This window comes from Herpailurus yagouaroundi, unplaced genomic scaffold (assembly GCF_014898765.1).
Source record: "Herpailurus yagouaroundi ecotype Mexico unplaced genomic scaffold, PumYag 139, whole genome shotgun sequence".
Lineage (NCBI taxonomy): Eukaryota > Metazoa > Chordata > Mammalia > Carnivora > Felidae > Herpailurus > Herpailurus yagouaroundi.
Genome location: NW_024412394.1, coordinates 33,912,276 through 33,931,091, shown reverse-complemented (window position 1 = coordinate 33,931,091; position 18,816 = coordinate 33,912,276). Strand labels below are relative to the sequence as shown.

Sequence of the window (18,816 nt, the reverse complement as noted above, 5' to 3'; positions counted from 1 at the left end):
GCTTCACTGCTATTTAGTAGTACAATGAGTCTTCAGTGATAATGGAGTCCCATCTTTGCTCTGATGCCTCAGAGAAAGCAATGATAAATGACCGCATATCTGGAATTTGTCAGGCAGAATGAAATAAATAAATGAAACCCCTACAATGTCTCAGTTATTGACAATATTGAAAAAAATTTCTTCTCTGAAGCATTTAAAAAATCACTGATAGTAGGAACTCAAACATAAGAAACAATATAATATGAAATATGGAGACTATAAAGTAATAAAAGATGACAAATATTTAGCTAATTGATTCTGTAACATTATAAACTATCCACAGCCTGAACAGAAAGATGGGTTGATATCTGAAAATTTTAAAAATGTAATACTAATCTCTACTAACAGTTTTTTAAGCTTTAGTAGAGCACACATTGTTAATATGTATAAACATTCTCCATACATTTGGAAGCAATGTGGCAAAACGGTAAGTCCCAAGGATGGGGAATGACTAGGCATAGATTATAATCTTAGACCCATTACCATTCATTGGTTCGTCAGTGTTGCCCTGATCAATTCCTGAGACATTTCTTCACTATGCAGTTGTTATTTATAAAATGATTAAGACTACTCAGTGTAACCTCCACCTATTGTGGTTTATGATTTTGTATTACTTCAATAGGGTATTAGCAAGGTAATTTTTCCATTTTCAAAAAATGGAAAACTACAATAATGACTTTCTCACTTGCTCTAGCACCTAATTTCCAGCATTTTAAAATCTGTCACCTTGCTACAAATATAGATGTTAAGGGGAAAAAATCACCAGTGTATTTTACATTATTATTTATTATTATGGTTTCTTCTCAATTAAAAAGTATTCCTTGCATGTTCATCTTATTTGTGGAGTCATACAAATGTAGTCAGCAACTCTGATGTAATACTAATATGTCCTCTACCTTCCACACACATATACAGTAGATGTACATGAAGATTTAATGTCTAGACTATTTTGACTACACAGAAAGGCCCAAATTCTGGGTCACTTTCTCAGAATAAAGTGCATTTCAATTTGCAAGGGTAGAAATGTGTCAAATGGTCCTCCTTGTGCTATTGTATGCTTCTCTTAAATATGAAGGATTGTGCTATGCTAGTAGGAACAATAAAAATACAAGATAACATCTGTCCAGCATGGGAAACATTAAACACAACAAGTAAACAACATGTTAAATGAAAACACATTGCCTTTAAAGGCTTTTAAAGAAAATAACCTGTGTTTTGGTATATCACTGAAAGGCAGTATCGGCATAGGCAAAATAGGTAATTTGTATATATAATCACTCAAATCTCACTGCAGCCAAAACCACATACCATCACTTATAGCATGCTGATTTTCACCACCAAACTGTAGAAAACAAAGCTCAGGATTTCCAATCCCAGACATCGCTTTCAGTGTCAAAATTGTCAAGCACCAGAGCAACACTGAAAATACTAGTCCAACACCTGACAGGTAAGAAAGTCAGACTCCTGATGAAAGAATCTGCCATTTTACCTTGTTCTTTTATGTTTCACAGGAATAAAAGGCTTTTTAAATGTTTTTCTCTTCTGAGAGGGAACACTATTTTCCTCATGAGACACTTCTTAGAATACAGTCTTCATGAAAAGCAGCCCAGGTAGGTAAGACTTCTCTGGGGAAATAACAAAATCATTCCTCGAGGGGCCATGTTGCTTATTCCAAATGATCTTCAATATATTTATCCATAGTTTTCATTACACTGACGGCAATTACACTTCAATTACACTGACGGCAGCAGTATCTATCTTGAAAGGTTTGATGTGGCATAACTACTAAATTCAGTATCAATTTTTTGACAATCTCTTCCCTTTCTTTTGTAAAAAATATTTACCAATTTTAAAACTTGTTAAAAATACACTAAGGGAAATATATGTTGTTAAAAAAATCAAAGAGCTTATGCATGGCTAGACCTCTGTCTGCCTTTTAGTCTTCCTCTGCACTTTCCCCACAAATTCCAGGAAGAAAGGGGTAATAATGATGTTCTCCCACAATGAGGCCTATATTGCAAGCTGAGCCTTAGTTGATGTGTTAAATACTCTGAAGTTTTAAAAGTACATATACTATTATAAATACCCACATATGAATCAGCAGAATGGGAAAATAAGGTTAAAACCAAGAGTTCTGGGACGCTTGGGTGGCTCAGTCAGTTAAGCCTCTGATTTCGGCTCAGGTCCCGATCTCGCAGTTTGTGAGTTTGAGCACCACATCGGGCTATACGCTGACAGCTCAGAGCCTGAAGCTTGCTTCAGATTCTGTGCCTCTCTCTCTCTCTCTTTCTCTCTCATAAATAAATAAATAAACTTAGGGAAAAACCCCCAAGAGTTCTAAACTGTTTCACATGAGCTGCTTCACTCTCTAAAGTTTAAAGAGAAGGCTAGAATGACAACTATATTTATGGATTTGTGGCAAAAAAAGAAATGGATAGACACTTTTACTAATATGAACAGTCATTCATCAATATTCATTAAGTGTTCAAGAAAAGCAAAGCCCTGGAAGATAAAGAAACTTAAATCTTCGAAATCACAACATGATACAATAAGAGGAAATGAAATCACCTGGCCAAATATGCATCTAATAAAATGTAAATAAAACTGAAATCCTTTTTTACTTAGTGACAGTTAAAATAATGCTGCTTCTGAAGAATACACAAATTAATTTACTTGTTTTAGCAAAAATGAAGTTACATGATTTTTTCCTACCGTTTTACAACCATAGTATACTCTTAATGTGCAAGTATCATCTATACAATAGTTAAGGTCACAGAAGATTATTAAAATAATGTTTTCCATTTTATATGAATTACATCTAATTAAGGTTAATGCTTAAGAGTTCCAGAAAAATTACAAGTTTTTTTTGTTTTTTTTTGTTTTTTTTTGCATAAGTTAGCATTCCAACTGTTCTTTTCAACATTTAAGGAAGGAAATTATAGGTAACTGATTGGAGCATTTTTTTTTATAGAAACCTTGTACTTTAAAATACAGTTGACTAGAGATAATCCTTTAATAGCCTCTATGACCTGATTGCAATAATTATTATATATCTTATTAGTGAAACTGGAAAACAAAAAGCAACAAATGCCATTTACTCTCTGCCCCTATTCAAATCATTTAATAACTTGAACTCTAATTGCTGCTCATTCTCCATGTGTGTAAATTACATTTTTTATAATAAAGAAAATTCATATTTGTATAAAAGAGAATATGATGTGTTTTGTTATGATTCAAAATTGCTTACAAAACCCAAAAAGTTAATGCGCTTAAGAAATACTATCCAAAGTCATATAAGTTAGAAATTTATTATGATAGTAACATTTTTTCTCACCTTGATGTCATTTAATTTCTGGTTCTGTTTTGATCTTCTTATATCATTATTGCGATGCCCCCAAACTACATTCATGGGCTCTTTAAAACTGTCCAAGAAATGTAGCAGAGAGGGAAAAATTGGCTTACTTTTAGAATGAATAATTTAAAATATGCCTATAAAGCAGTTTGTGAAGTCTAAAATGATATGGTTTCTCAGCTTTCAACATAAAAGAGGGAAGTAAAAGATAAATAATGTAGTATGAATATTTATATTTTCTCAAGTTAACTTTTCAACCCCGAGAATGTGTTATCTTTACTCAAATGCACTGGTTTTATTTTCTCAAATTAGTAACTTGAGGGCAAGCCAGGTATTAGGAGATTTAGTTCAGTGGTAAAAAAATGGCTCTTTAGGGGGTGCTGGAACCCCTAACTGGGACTCTCCAAGATCCTGGTGTTATAAGTGGTAGATGTCACAGCAACATGGAACCCTGGACAGAACATAGGCTGTGGACTGAATATCTGGTTCTGCTGTCCAGAAGCTTTGTCACCTTAGGCATTTCACTTAACCCCTTGACTCTACATGAAATAAATGGGTAATAATATCTCCCTTATGGCTGTACATGTGTTGTTACCACAATCATGTGGTACTGCGTGCAAGGTAGGTACTCAGTAAATGCTGTCTGAACGCTGAAGAGCCGGTAGAGCAGAGCAGTTAAGAGCAAGGTCTTTGGAGTGAGTCTCAGGCCCACCTCCTGTTCTACCACTTACCAAATAAATGACTGATAAAGGGCCAGATTTTTAACCTTCCTAAGCATGAGTTTTCTCAGTTGGAAAATGAAGATATGGATAGTTATCCTTCAGGTAGCGCTCTTGGCCAAGTCATTCACATAGAGTAAGTGCTCAATAAATTTTATCTAACATTAAAAATGCTAATAGTATTTAACACCTCTTTTTATGTGCTTTACGAATATATGCTGAAAAGTTATATACCTGCAGTATATGTAAATCCCCTGCAGTTAGAGTGACCAGCCATCCCCCTATGCCTGTAACTGTCCCAGTTTAAGCACTGGAAATTTTGCATCTCAGTCCTCCACAAACTGGGACCATTAGCTGTCCCTACAAGTTCGTCTACAACTCATTAAAAGCAAACTCTCATGAGGAGCCCCTTCACCTATATGGTCACCTAGGCATGGCTTGTCCCATGTGAGGACTCAAAACATCTTAATTCTCCAATACGATCCATCCCAGAAAAGATCAGCTCATAGCAACAGAGTTTCTATGCAAAACAAAACTGTTTCTTTTTTATGGGCTATGTGAGCCTAAAGTCTGACTTTATTTAAAGAGATTTCCTGAATATGCTTCTATTTGTTCTGGGCTTTGAACACTGTCTGTGACTAAGCAATACTCCCTTCGATACCAGGAGAGAGATGCAGCATCCCCTGAGCTCTCTGCCCTGCCTGCATGCATTTTGGGAGGTACCTCGTTGGCTATTTTCAGTCATGTGCGGTTCCATTCTGTGAAGCATATCCATGTCCTGTGTGCAAAGAAAACTGGGCAGAGTGATGACACATCTCAGCCAGAACACAATGACCTTGTAAAAATGTCACAATCTGTCACACTCTGCAGGGAGCCTGTAAATGTGCATACTTCACAGAGACTTTAGGTTGCACATCTTAGGAATTTTGTTTTGATTAATTATAGCTTTTGGGTAGTAATAATACATATGGAAGATCTCTCTAAACAATTATTACCTTTTTCCTTCTTTTGGCTGAATTAATTAGGTCATGGCCCATTTCTAATATAGAATTTTAATATCTTTATCAACTAAAATTTACCATGCAAATCCAAGTAAATTCTTCTGAACTAAAGTACAAATGTATTGGCCATTTTTATACCACTGAATTTAAAGTTATATTTCTGATACCTGAATTAAAAATTCAGGAAGGCTAGCAATCTATGCAAAATCTAGGGATGTAGACATCTTGGATCTTACTGAATAATATTTTACTTTTTCTTAATATGTACTTATTGCCTAGTATAGTGTCTGCCAGAATATGCATTTACCAGAATATAGACATAGTTTTAAAAATTCAAATTAAATAAGTAATTGAATATTATCTCCCATTTTCACTCTGTAATACTGAGATATATAACAATACCTGAATATACTAGGATTTAGGGATAATGTAGTTGGGATTTGTGCTTATTAAAACAGGATATACTAAAGTATAGTGGAAGGAGGTCAAAAGGAAGAGACCTGGGCTTATAGTCTACTATTCATCAGCAGTGTAAGTCTCTTAATCTCTCATAATCTGAGTTTTATCATTCATAAAGTAGGGATGATGCTACTCTCAGGACTAATTTTTAGGCTTACTATGTCCACCAAATTAATTCAATCATTAATCCACAATACTGAGTAAATGTACTTTTATTACACTATACAGTATTATTTAATTTTTAACTATTATTAATAATATTATTTCATTAAGCTAAAAACTCATATTCAAATACTTAATTATCAGGTCAACAGTAATACTGAATAGGAAACAGTATTAGCAGCACATGAGAGCAGGTCAAGGTATATGTCTGCTTGAAACTCAAGTCTGAAGACCAAAACTCAACTGTGATCCAAAAGATAAGGTTGGAGGTTACCAATGTGCCAACAAAGCAGTCTAAGTGGGCCAAGAGAAGTAACATTTAAGCATCCATTTCCTAGATGCATGATTGCAGTGGGGACCAAACATTCTACAATATTAGTGCTATTAAAAGGGAAAATCCAGGGATTTTCTATTCCTTTACTGGAGACATTACCCTGAACAGAAAGTAAGAATTAAACCCTTTACATGAGAGCAGGGGAATGGAAACAAACAAAACAAAAATATTTTAAAAATGTGTTATTTTTCCAAAGGAATGGTCAGAGTAGGTAAATTTTAAGACAAAGCACTCTTCATTTTAATATTTTCCTCTGTAGTGTGAACTGTGCACAATATAAAATACTTAACATAAAATGCCTTACAAAACACTGTAGGGGAAAAAACTACCTTTTTGCTAAATAATTTTGCTCATTATTTTAATAAATACAGTTATATAACTCACATATTATGAAAGAAAAGGAATAATATTAAATGGTTAAAAAGTTACATTAATATTTACCTTTTGTGGAAGAGTTATATTTTTCTTGTTCTTCAATGAATTAAATGCACATAATGATGGAAACAAAAGAAAGAAATCAGCAAATTTATAGTTAGACACGGAAATGTGAATCAACACAATGGCATGAATAATAAAAATGCACAACATATAATGTAATATGATAAATCACAATGACAAACCATGAGGAACTCTCAAATATGGTACTAAAATTAATCAAAGAAAGAATGAATACAATTTAAAGATTTAAAATAAAAACAGAAACATTGGGAAATTAATGTTTGGCGTTGAAAAATATATTCTACGGCATTTTTCTTGCCTTTTAAGAACAGCAAAATATTTCAGCACCAATTTTTCCTAAAGCATTCTAATTTTAATCCATGAAGACTTTTTACTGAAAGTGTATTAAAAAGCATACTTAATATTCATACAAACATTTTTATCATTTCAAAAATGATAGCAGTACAGATAATTTGAAATTTTATATAAATAATGAAAACCTGATTTCTGATTTTTACTAGATAGTAGGCATTTTCTCTTCACTGTGAAAATAGTAACATTTTCCACATGGAAAAAAATTATTCTAATTAAGTGATCCCTTCTTCCTTCTCAAATTAATTATATTAAAATATCTCAAACAGAAATTGTTCTTTGGAGATTATATTTCTTAAGACATTTTATAAAACTTTGTATCTGCTTCCTTGTTGGTACACTATTTATTGAAACATAATGGCTTTTCTAGATATTTCCGAAGGGGACTACCATTAGACTGTTAAGTGGCAGATGTAATAATAGAACACATAAAATATGACTAGCACACCAAGTGTTAGTTTACAAATAATTTTTAAATACTTCTTTAGAAGACGTCTAGTTGAGCACGAAAAAATCACTTCATTGGTTTCAGAAAACCATATAACATTTGTATGAAACAATTATGTTGCTTTCAGATTCACTCTCCATAGGGCTACACTGGAACACAACTTTGTAATATAACCAGAGAAATTTCTTGGAAGTCTTTGCTCTCAATTATCACAAACCATTAGTTACCTAATTGTAAGGCTACTTTTTTGACTAATTTATCTCAAAATCTGTGTTGTGATCATTCCTCTTCTTTTCTTCCAAGCATACTTTAATATAATCAGAATCCCTGTAGCAAGTATGCTAACATTCTTAATCTTTAAAAGAAACTTCAAAAAACTTTTTCAAAAATTAAGTAAAAATGTCTTTTCAAAGGATGTGTTTGCCTTTAAATAGCACATATTGCTTCTATGTTACAAAGACAGAGTAGTAAAACTGAGTTACAGAAAATAAAACAAAACATGCATCCAATCTAAGCATCCTGGCATGAATCCAAAAAACAATCATGTAGGTAACTGTACCCAGAAACCATATGAATAACATTACTTTATAAGTTCATCAAGAAGTTGCATCACTATCCAGGAAACTAAACCATTTGAAATATTTGCTCTTACCAATCAACTGCTTATCATCACCTCAGTTCTTTTTTCAAAAACAAAAATAAAAACAAAACCAAAAAAAATACTCTTTGTTAAAAATAAAAAACAACAAAAAACAACGAAAAAGAAACTTGGAGAGAAGGAAATCAAGTAGAGGCTTAATTGCAAATAAACTGCACTCAGCATTAACTTCACAGAAGATATAACTAACTTTCAAAAAATAATATCAAAAGAAAAAACCATAATTCTATGAAAGCCCTATGAACAACAATGAAATGAATCATAAATAGAACACGCTACATTCTTTCTAGTCCATGAATCAAATGAATATTTTTCTTTAAAAAATGTATTTTGGGACACACAAAGATGTCATGTCTGTTCAGTGTGAAATAGATCCATGATAAGATGATGGTAGGCACTATCATCATTTACCAAAGGTCCCAGAGCACATGATAAAATCATAAAGTAAAACTGACCTATTTTAATTATAGAAAAACACTTAGAGAAAATAACACATTTGTTCTCATATTTTTAAAAGGTTTTATGTATATGACTGTTGAGATCACAAATTTCAGGAACCTCAAATAACAAAAAGAGTTTACTAGTATATTTATGATATTAAATATAAAAATAAGTCCATCAATTTCATCCTCAGTCATTCCTTTCTTCCCACCTCAATTCAATCCTTACAAATTGATGATTTCTCTGAAAGACAACTGTGAATATGAATATCATAAACAATAATGTTGATATTAACAATAGAACATAAGCTTTAAAAAAAAACAAATCCAGCATACATTCAAAATTATTTCATAGAAGCAATTCTTATTTCTATAGAAATAATATAGCTACAACCTCACTGTATGCATTATATGCAGTACCCTTATATGCTTTTGAACTTATAGAGTGTTTTAGCAACTGGAGGAAATGCAAAGAATTTTAGGAACACATGACTTTTTGGATATCGATCTTTGGCAAATTATGGCTAATAACACTGAGTTTGTAGAAAAATTCTAGAATTTGTAGTTCTTTTAGTTGTGCAACAGGAGTTCATGAATGGATAATTTATATAAACACCAAATTTTATTTAAAGCAGTTTCTTTCATCTGGGCTGTTGTTAATTTGAGTCATAAAAACATTATGAATTATCTTCTCAAAATGTTCCCAAAAGAGAAAAGAAAGTTTGTTAAACACGTGAATTGAGAATTCCAATGAATTAATTGCTATTTTAGAAAAGAAAGTCAGATTTTCACATAGCAGCATATATATCTTAGTAACTAAATGAATACTCTTATAATAATCCTGAATATTGAAGCATGATATATCAGTGAGATGTATAATCTTTAAAAATAATACACATCCTGAGTTTACCATAGTAGCATTCCTCTATCAGTAAGTTAATACTTCTTAAAATCTACACTAATCTTTCTATAACCAAGTAGTCTATTTATAAATTCTGCCATAACAGTCATTGAAACAATGTACTTATCTTCTTAGATCATTTCTGTGATAGTTGTGTGATACATTTCTGTGATACATTCAGTAAAGTACTTCAATTAAGTAAAACACATACACAGCTCCCTCAATACAGAATGAAATACAAGTTTTATATCAGCAACAACCAACACTGTTGAAAAAATATTCAAAATGTTACCCTTTTAGTCATTTTATGGGGATGAAGATTTTGAATACATGTTTTAAATGTGAGTCCATTGTATTTATATTACAGCCCCAAAATAAAAATTATTTCACTAAATTACTTAACAGATCCCACACTGGTTATGTGATAACATATACTGATAAATCATTTCACCTATGGAGGAATTAGGATAGATCTTGGGTCACATGAAAAAACACAGTGACTATTTTAACCTAGAATTTATATAATCTAGCCCAAATACTTTAGGGAATTTATTTCCACTGTCAAAACTTTTTCCTTCTCTCTTTTTCTATTTATCTTTCCCATTCTCTCTCTTTCTAGGAAAATAAACACAATATGTATATGCTTAAAATAAGAGAATCTGTAAGTAACATGAACTGTTAAAAAAAAAAACACAAAACACTAAAATGTGTTCTCTAAGTCATTCTTCATAAAAGTTGTATAAAAAACACAGAATATTGCAAATAAGTTAAAATTAAAAAATACTAGTAAAGACTTCAATATGATCAAGTGTTTGTTTAAAAAATATTTTTTAAAAAGCTTAAATAAGCCCTCTCACACACATAAAATACCATATTTTACTAAGATTTTAAAAATTGTGTTTTGTTTCTTTATTTCTTTGAAAAAAGGTGTTTCTAGGGCTGATTTAACTCTCTTAATTGGCAATCTAAAATTCATTCATTCACTCACTCACTCAGCAATGTCAGAGTATATTCCATGAACCACTACCGTTAGGTTCTGGGAATAAAATTTCAAGAAACAAAATCTTAGGATTCTGCAAACTACATAAATCAAAGTACTATTCATTTAATAAAAGGAGTATAAAAAGAGGTGGTTCTCAAATCCAAGGTTTTTGGACAATGATCTCTCTTTATTGGATACCTTGTTCTATACTGCCGCTTCTCACTGGCACCTGTGGTAGCTGCCGGCCCCTCCGATTGCTGAAGGATGTGTCTGCAGGAGGAGGATGGGTAGGACTTGCTTGTCTGTGCATTCTGTGGGCAAAGAACAAAGGGGAGAATGAAAAGGTGAAATTCCAAGCGGGCCTGACAAATACCTTCCCTTCATCCTATTACTATTAAAATAGACATAAACCTCCTAACTCAGCTTTTGGAAACAAAATCAAATGTTTTTGATGGTATGTGTAAAAGAAATATTATAAAAAGTGACTAAAAGAGACAGGGATAATGTCTGTCACACACAGTTCTGCATAATGAATTTCTGAATTGAGTACAATTAGACTCCCTTCTATGAATTAACTTTCTATGAAATTGTGGCTTTCCATTAAATTATCCATTTTTGGTGGTGCTGAACCAAATATATTGACTTACAGCCTCTGAACTCTATCATTGTGGATAAATTAGTTAAGAAAGGCTGTTGCCTAAATTGCTACAATTAAGTTAATGAATGTTTATATCTAGAATTATTTGTAAGTGATAAGAATAGTTCTAGCTGTAGACTTTTATAAATTACCATTCACTTGTTATTTATTTTTAAATAGGAAAAATCTTGACAGATATTAAAAAAATAACCTTAAGTACATGTTATAAAATATACTGGTGGAATGGTCAAAATTACAAATATAAATTTGAGAAGTGTGCAGATACATTACTACTGCACATGAGTAAGCTGACCTCCATCTGCTGGCATTCAAAAATTTTTTTAAACTAAAGAACTTTAAAATACTCTTAAGATTTTATTGAACACATACAAAATTTTTTTTTAAATTTCTCTTATACTTTTTAAAGAAAATACACATTTAATTCTCCAGGTAATTTCTCATAAAGAATTTCACATAATTAAAATATATCTATATCTATATATATATGAATATGCCACAAACAGATGGAAGGACATAACACAGTCAAATTTAATTTTCAATGATAGCTAATTGGCAGGAGCTATAGACTACTACCAGCACAGTGAAGATAGATGCAAGTAATAGAGGATGTGGGAGAGGTTTAAGTGCCACAAAGAAAGGATTAAAAAATTATGGTGTCATAATGAGTGAAAGCATCAAGTGCTCAGGAAGGTACAACACCACACCAACACCCGGAGGCAGAACATGAATGCTGGGCTGGACACTGAATAGCGACCTTGTCAGAAGCGGAGAAGGTGGCGCCGACCCTCCAGGGGCAAGGTGGTGGGTAGAACACAGTGTTCTGACACTAGAGTGCTCACTCGACCTTGAGCGAGCGGGATGTTTTCCCCTAAGGACTGGCTGATCAGTCGCTCTTAGGGCTGCGTATCCCCTTCTAGAAAGGCATGGTGGGAGAACCCTAAAACATTAGGGCCAAAAAAGATCTTCAGTCAGCAGGTTCACATTAAGTTTGATACCAACACATTCGTCCAAGGAAAACCTGGTTACTCTTACAAGGCAGCGACTTTAAAAACCAGAAGAAACCCATCATCATGCAATCACTGAAACGGAATTAAAACGAAACTGACAAGTTACTGCAACTGTGCATGCCATGTGGTTTTTAGAGGGCTAATCCAGAATCCTCCAATGTAACAAACCTCTTGTTAAGTTGTACAAGGGCAGAGACTTCTGTCTCTTGTTTTTTATTGAGCTCTATCTCTAGTACCTAGAATACAGCTGTACAGCAAGCAAGAGCTCAATAAAGATAACTTGACTGAATAAATACAATTAGAGCCATGAATATAGGAATACTTTAAGCATATGCTTTCAAGAAGAAATAGCACACTGTAAGACTCTGTATTTACAATGTTCATAAGTTTACTCTGCAATAGGAAGTCTATTCCAAGTAGGCTGCAAGGAAGATGTCTTCTGAGGTTAACTTAAGCAGACCAACAAATTAAAATGATACAGTAAGGAGAAAGTTTCATTATTGAACTGACTAAATACAAATGGCTGATGTATGGATAATAGCATGTCTTCTAAGATTAAAAATAAGTCTGAAAAGATATTTGTCCATATATTGACAGTTATCTTAATACAGGGTTCAAAATTATTATGAAATCAATTTATGAATTAAGGATTAAGAATTAAAAACTGATGTATGTGTATCTTGTTTAAAATATATACATGCTTTTGCCTTTTTAAATCATTTGCAGTTTGTATTTTAAATAAATGCATGTTTATATACCCAATCTGTATTATTTTTTACAGTGACAGAAGCAAAGACATAATACCTCATCATTTCTAGAACAATGCTGTAAAATTCACTTATCAAGTGATTTGAAGTATGAGAGTAAAAAATACATACTGATCACTGGAAATATATTACTGTTTTATTCAAGTTGTATTCAGATTGACAATTTTTCTTTTAGATAAAATGATTTTCACAGCTGTAATTACTTTACTACAGGGTTATCTCCCCTATTTTAGAACAAAACAATGGGAAAATGTCAGATTCTAGGGGACAATAAGGTACAACTTAGATCTGTAATAATGTGCATTTTTAACTTCTTGACCTATAGATAGATGCTTCATCAGACCCTACTGCAAATCCTGAAACCTGGACTGTTGTCTCAATTTCCAAATTAAAAGAAAAAAGAACTAACTATACATACTAAGATTGTTCATTTATTCTAAATAGACTTTTCACATTAACTTAACTCTATAGAATTACTTTATATGGAAAGGATTACATGATCAAATCCTTTCTATTGGTAAAGAATGAGTTTTTATCTATTACTCTTTAAAAACCATGGTCATGAGAATAAACTTCAAGCAATCTTTGCTCAAAATACACTTTCTTAGTGTAGTCTGAAAATCGAATAACACAGTTTTCACCCTAGTATTGAGAAATTTCATTTCAATTTCACTAAAATCTTGCTTCATTCCTTAATGCAATTCGTAAGCATTAAAAGAACTACTTAAATGTGACTTGAAATGTGAAAACTTTAGGTGGCTCTTATATGGCACCAAACTAAATGGCAAAGATATAAAAAGCAATTCTGGAGCAGATAAATGGCTTTCTAGGTCAGTATTATACCGATGGAGACTACATGACTTAGTGTTCCCATCTCCAAAGTCATGAGCTTGCAGTGTCTGAGCACAGCTTGTAGTGTTTACGGTTCATCATTTCGCACAAGATCTGTTTTTTCTTTGACATGAACTAAAAGTCCCTCAGTGACAAAGCAGTCCCTGCTGCCAGCCAAACTGTAACAAGTATGAAAGCGTAGACCAAAGGGGCAGTGTCAAAAACCACTGTGCCTGAGGAAGAGAGAGGTAAGTGCCAGAAAGTCTGAATTGTAGGAAAGGAAACTGAGGAGAGTAAATGAAAATGCAGAACTTGAGAGAAGAGCAACGTTTGGAAATGAGAGATAATGGAACCAAGTATAATTCATTTTAGATGCAAGGAAAGGAGAATTAATCAAGAGATTCTGAGGTACAGGAGTGAAATGCTGACAAAACTCAGGCTATTGAGCCTTGATGTTTCAATGAAATGGGATGTGCTAAGAACGTAGGGATGCATGAATGGAAGAAATTAGGAACAACCATACTAGAGAATGGAACAGGGAGTGCATGAGGGATAAGGAAAATGACAGTAACAACTTTTCTTTACTGAGCATCAATATGGAGCCATCTATGCATGCCAGGCACTGCATGTATGTGTGTGTGCATGCATGCACACATACATACACATGTATGTTCTTCTTTTGATATTCTCATAACAGTTCTGAGAAGTGTCATTATTCCTATTTTATAGACAGAAAAACTGAGGATCATAGAGTGCCTTGTAAAAAGATAAAGAGCTAACATGTAGTAAAGACAGGATCCACACAGATCCACTGAGTGCCAATACTTGCTCCCTTTGCTGCTTATTGAGATAGGTTTGTTATATCACATTATGAGAAATGGCAAATCCTTGGATATATTGTTAATCTTATAAAACAAAACATAAATACATATCCAAATATCAACTTGTTTGACAAGGTTTAACAGAATTGTCTCCTGAGAGTTTACAGGAACAAAATGTGAAATGGCATTTAATGAATACCTACTCTGCTATATAGATCTATAAATAACTCATAATTTTTAAGCAAAAAATAAGTCTTCTAGAAAAAAACTCTAATTCAAACCTAAGTATGTCTCAAGATAGTTCACCATCTCTAAATGCGTATCTAAATATTTACCACTTAGTACAATCTGCGCCTACTCTCTTCACCTAAGACTAGGGTTTTGACTTGAACTTAAGTAAAACACATTTCTCACCAAAACCTGAGGTTGTCAGTCAGACATTTCTATTGTTGCAAATGGTCTTGCAGTAAATTTCTTCATTGCAGCTTAATAATATAATTCTGTTTTTTTTTAATGACTTGTTACGGGATGGACATGCACATGGTATTTAAGGTCAACAGTTCAAAATGGTTCCTCTTGTAATGGCCATTACAGGCCTATACAGTCCCTTTCCAATAGCCCCAGTACGACATTGTATATACAACCAATTCTAAATACTAGTCCTGACAAAATATCCCCCAGGTAGGTTGCAGAGTATAGGTTCTACAAGAAGAAAAGTCACTAGGGTAGAAATGAGAAATGGTGCTAGCAGGTCATATAGCTGAATTCATATGAGAGTTAAGAGTCAGACTTTTATCTTACTAAGGAACTTCCCAAGAGAATCTGAAGCACTGCTTTCAACGGCTAGGCACAAAAGTCAGACATCAGTTCTGTTTATATTCTGTCTATAACTGGTCACCATCTTTCAAAGTATTTTCCTATAAGACTATTACTCATAAGGCCAAATGTGTTAAGGCCAAAAGGGCCTTCAAAACTGATGATCATTAAATAGCAAATTTTGCCAGGAGCCAAGGTGTGGCTGTGTGGTATGAATCCTTTGCGTATGCTGTTAGCTTCCCAAAGGCCAAGCATCAATGCCCAAGGCATTCATACTGTGACCTCAATTCACCTGAGGTTAGATGTCAACTCAAGGCATCTTCTAAAGAACTGAGAGCTGACACAAACCTAGAAAATCCAGGCAATTCTTCTTTTGTAACTAATTATTCTGCTCACTTGAGATATATGATATATACTCCAATAAAAGTCAATGGAGAGCTTTAATTATAATAAAACAAATATGCACACTTAAAAGGTTTGAGTTTTCTACATTAAAACCTACTAGCAAAGTAAATAAAGCAAGAGTAATATGAATATGGTCCTTAAGCAGCAAACATTTGAGACTGGGGAAATCAATCACATTCTTGCTATTCTTTTTGGAAGGAAGGAGGATTTGTATTTATTTACAGGTATTTTCAGTGTTGTAGAAGAAAATGCTCAAATATTACTCATTTGTAGTTAAATACCATCAGTTGATTCTAGAATCATCTAGCATTTTGTAAAACAGTATCCTATTGTCAAAGACTTGCTCATTGATATATCCTACTACAGAACTGCACACAGTAGTCACTCAACTAGTAACTGTTAAGTGAATTTAAAAAAGCCTGAACAGAATAAAAATAAGACTTTGAGGAAAAATTTCAATCATGTCAAAAATAATTGAAATTATGTCTGTCTGGGAGGCAGGGGTCAGTGAATGACAGTTAAAGATTAAAAATTTGCCTAAGGAATTTAAGTCACTTATAATGCTAGTTAAGAAACTGCAGTTAACTGAGATGACATTAAATAATATGTAAATAGCAACATAATCAGTACTGTTTCATTGCAGTCTGTCTACCTACCTATCTATCTGAAGTGCTAGAGCTTTGTACTTCTTTCCTTTCTCAAAGCCTAGCTCCTTTGTAAAATTGAATTTCTACTCAACACTTTTCTGAATTCTCTAAATCCTTGTTCCATTGTGAATTAGATTCCCTAAATAGTCAGTATTTCCATAGATATTAACTAGGAAAAAATCCCATACTCCCTTTATTCACATTCTTTGATGTAAATAATAGCTATTCACACTTATAATCTCAACTCAGAGGTAATATCTCCTGGGAAGCTTTCCTCTTTTGCTGTTCACTATTTTATTCTTTGAACTTAGCACATAGTTGGGCACATATCCTTTCAATGAATAACTGAATTGTACAGAGTCTATCTCAATCAAGCCTATTGTGACAGCTTAGCTGGTGTCTCGCATTTGCCCTCGGATCTTTCAATCCACCTTACAAAATGTTGTTATAGTGTTCTATAATTCTGGAACTCAAAACCAATCATCTGTCTCTCAGCTTATCGATGGTTGATGGATGAATAAAACAGAAGTTGAGACTCTGTTAAATAGCACACAAGGGCATGTGCAACAAAACATCTAGGGAGTTCTCCAGTTTTTATTTTCATCACTCTCTCCCCGTTCCTGAAAGAATTCTCCCTCTCAAAATGTATACGGATCCCCCAAAATCAAGAGGAAATTTTAAGCCTCAGTGTTTCTCCCATTTTTTTTTTCTTTCTCATGGACTATTCTCTTCACATCTACTTTTATGTATCTAGACTTCACTCAAGCAATACCTTTTATGAGATATTTCCTGTTCCCACTCCATTTTCCCCTGTGTTCCCACTGTATCTTATGCATACCTCTGTAGTAATAGCTACGACACTAATACATTCTTTCATTTACATCTGTATCCCCCTGTATGTTCTCAATAATTTTTAGATGAATGAATAATATGTTAATGGGACATTTGGTGTTTTTTAACAGCTATGTAAAATAATGTGTTAATATCTTACACCTAAAAATAGCAAAAAAATCTGTAAAATTGGATAAATTGCAAAGAAAGGTCAGTAATTCCTTTGACTTTTACATTAACTCAGCAAGTATCTTTTATATACAAGTATAACTTAGACCTATTCACAGAAAAAAGATTTTCTTAAACATCATTCAGATAAATAGCACTCAAAATATTCATGTATCCTAAGTATTACGTTCATTGCTAACATTTAAATAATCTCAGAAACAAAATATTGATGTCCTAATATGTAAGTAGGAATGAGTACAGATTTAGTCCTCCTTAGTAATCAACATGATCACTATGAGAAATATATGAGATTTTTCTTAAACCCTAGGATTTAAGGGCCACCTTCAAATTACCCTTCTCTTGTTTTTTGAGGCCATTCCAATAGGCGAAGTTTATTTAAATGAATGTCTTTAAACACCACAATCTGTGCTTAAGAACCGATCATGTAAAATGAGAGAGAAGGCACCCTTGAATATATCAGCTGAAACAGAAGATGGCCACACAGCACAACACCAAGCCTACCTTTCTGCATCAGAGGCAGTGCCTTTCCTAGTCTGTTTTTGGATGCTAGATCTTTCAGACTTTCTGGAGTGCCTGTGGAATGAAATGTTAAAGAAATACAAAATATATGATGAATAGAGCTACAATATCATACAATGATAAAAGCAACAGGCATGAAAATGACAATTATCTTCTTTAAATGGTTTTGTCAGTCAATGCTTTTTAAAATAAAAACAAATGATAATAAATAAAAATAAAAATAAAAATCAGAGTTGGTGCTGGGTGGAAGACACAAGTTGCCCAACAGGAGACACAAGAAGCTCCATTAGTCCAGACAGGGCTGTTTGCAGTAAGGACTTAGTATGGGCCCCTGCTGAGCAACTTTGCCTCTCCTAATGAGTAAATTAACCCAGTGGGGAAATGTAGTGATGACAGATGTGATGACAGCAATGGTTTAGGTGCTGAAAGACCACAAAGGGATGACGTGCCCTCTATTTTACAAGTTGAAACATGGTGCTACAAAGATTTTTTTGTTATTCTTCTCTTGCAAAATATGAACTGAAGAAAAATACTATAGTGAAATATGCTTCACATCACTTTAAATCAAATATTAAAATTATTTCCAAAGTGATCATAACTATGCTTTTGTGACCACGCAGCATCTTAAAAAGCTAATCACATATCACAAACCAAACTAATAAAGTTCCCAATTTACTTTATGTTCCAGAAGTAAATATATGTACACTGAACATTTACAACTTGAAATGCATTTTCCCAAAGAAATGTTTATAGAGAGCGTACCTCCCTAAGCAGCAGTTTACGTATGCCTATTTGACCTAAAATGTGTCTAGCCTACTATATATTTGAAATAAATATAAAATATTGTGGTCAAGAAGCTTATTTAAAAAAATCCCAGAGAAACCATAAAAAGTAATTTGCACTTTAATCTTGATAATTATGTATTTTTATCACAATAGTTGAGTCTTTAAACTTATGCTTATTTTTCTTTCCTATTTCTTCCAACAACAAAGAGAAAACTGTCATTACTTATTAATGCCA

At 33.1% G+C, this 18,816-nt stretch overlaps 1 protein-coding gene across 50 annotated transcripts in view; it reads right to left on the bottom strand.

Moving 5' to 3' along the window:
• The window catches only part of RIMS1 (regulating synaptic membrane exocytosis 1), a 494,117-nt gene that overhangs the window by 110,524 nt on the left and 364,777 nt on the right, over positions 1-18,816 (bottom strand). For 23 of the 50 annotated variants that reach the window (XM_040473917.1, XM_040473913.1, XM_040473915.1 and 20 more), the window contains one exon: positions 10,504-10,616. In XM_040473917.1, the coding sequence (XP_040329851.1) occupies positions 10,504-10,616 (113 nt within the window). Of the gene's footprint in view, positions 1-6,507; positions 6,538-10,503; positions 10,617-11,717; positions 11,901-17,778; positions 17,851-18,816 lie in introns of all 50 variants that reach the window. The other 27 variants (XM_040473914.1, XM_040473904.1, XM_040473905.1 and 24 more) reach the window with 5 other exon arrangements.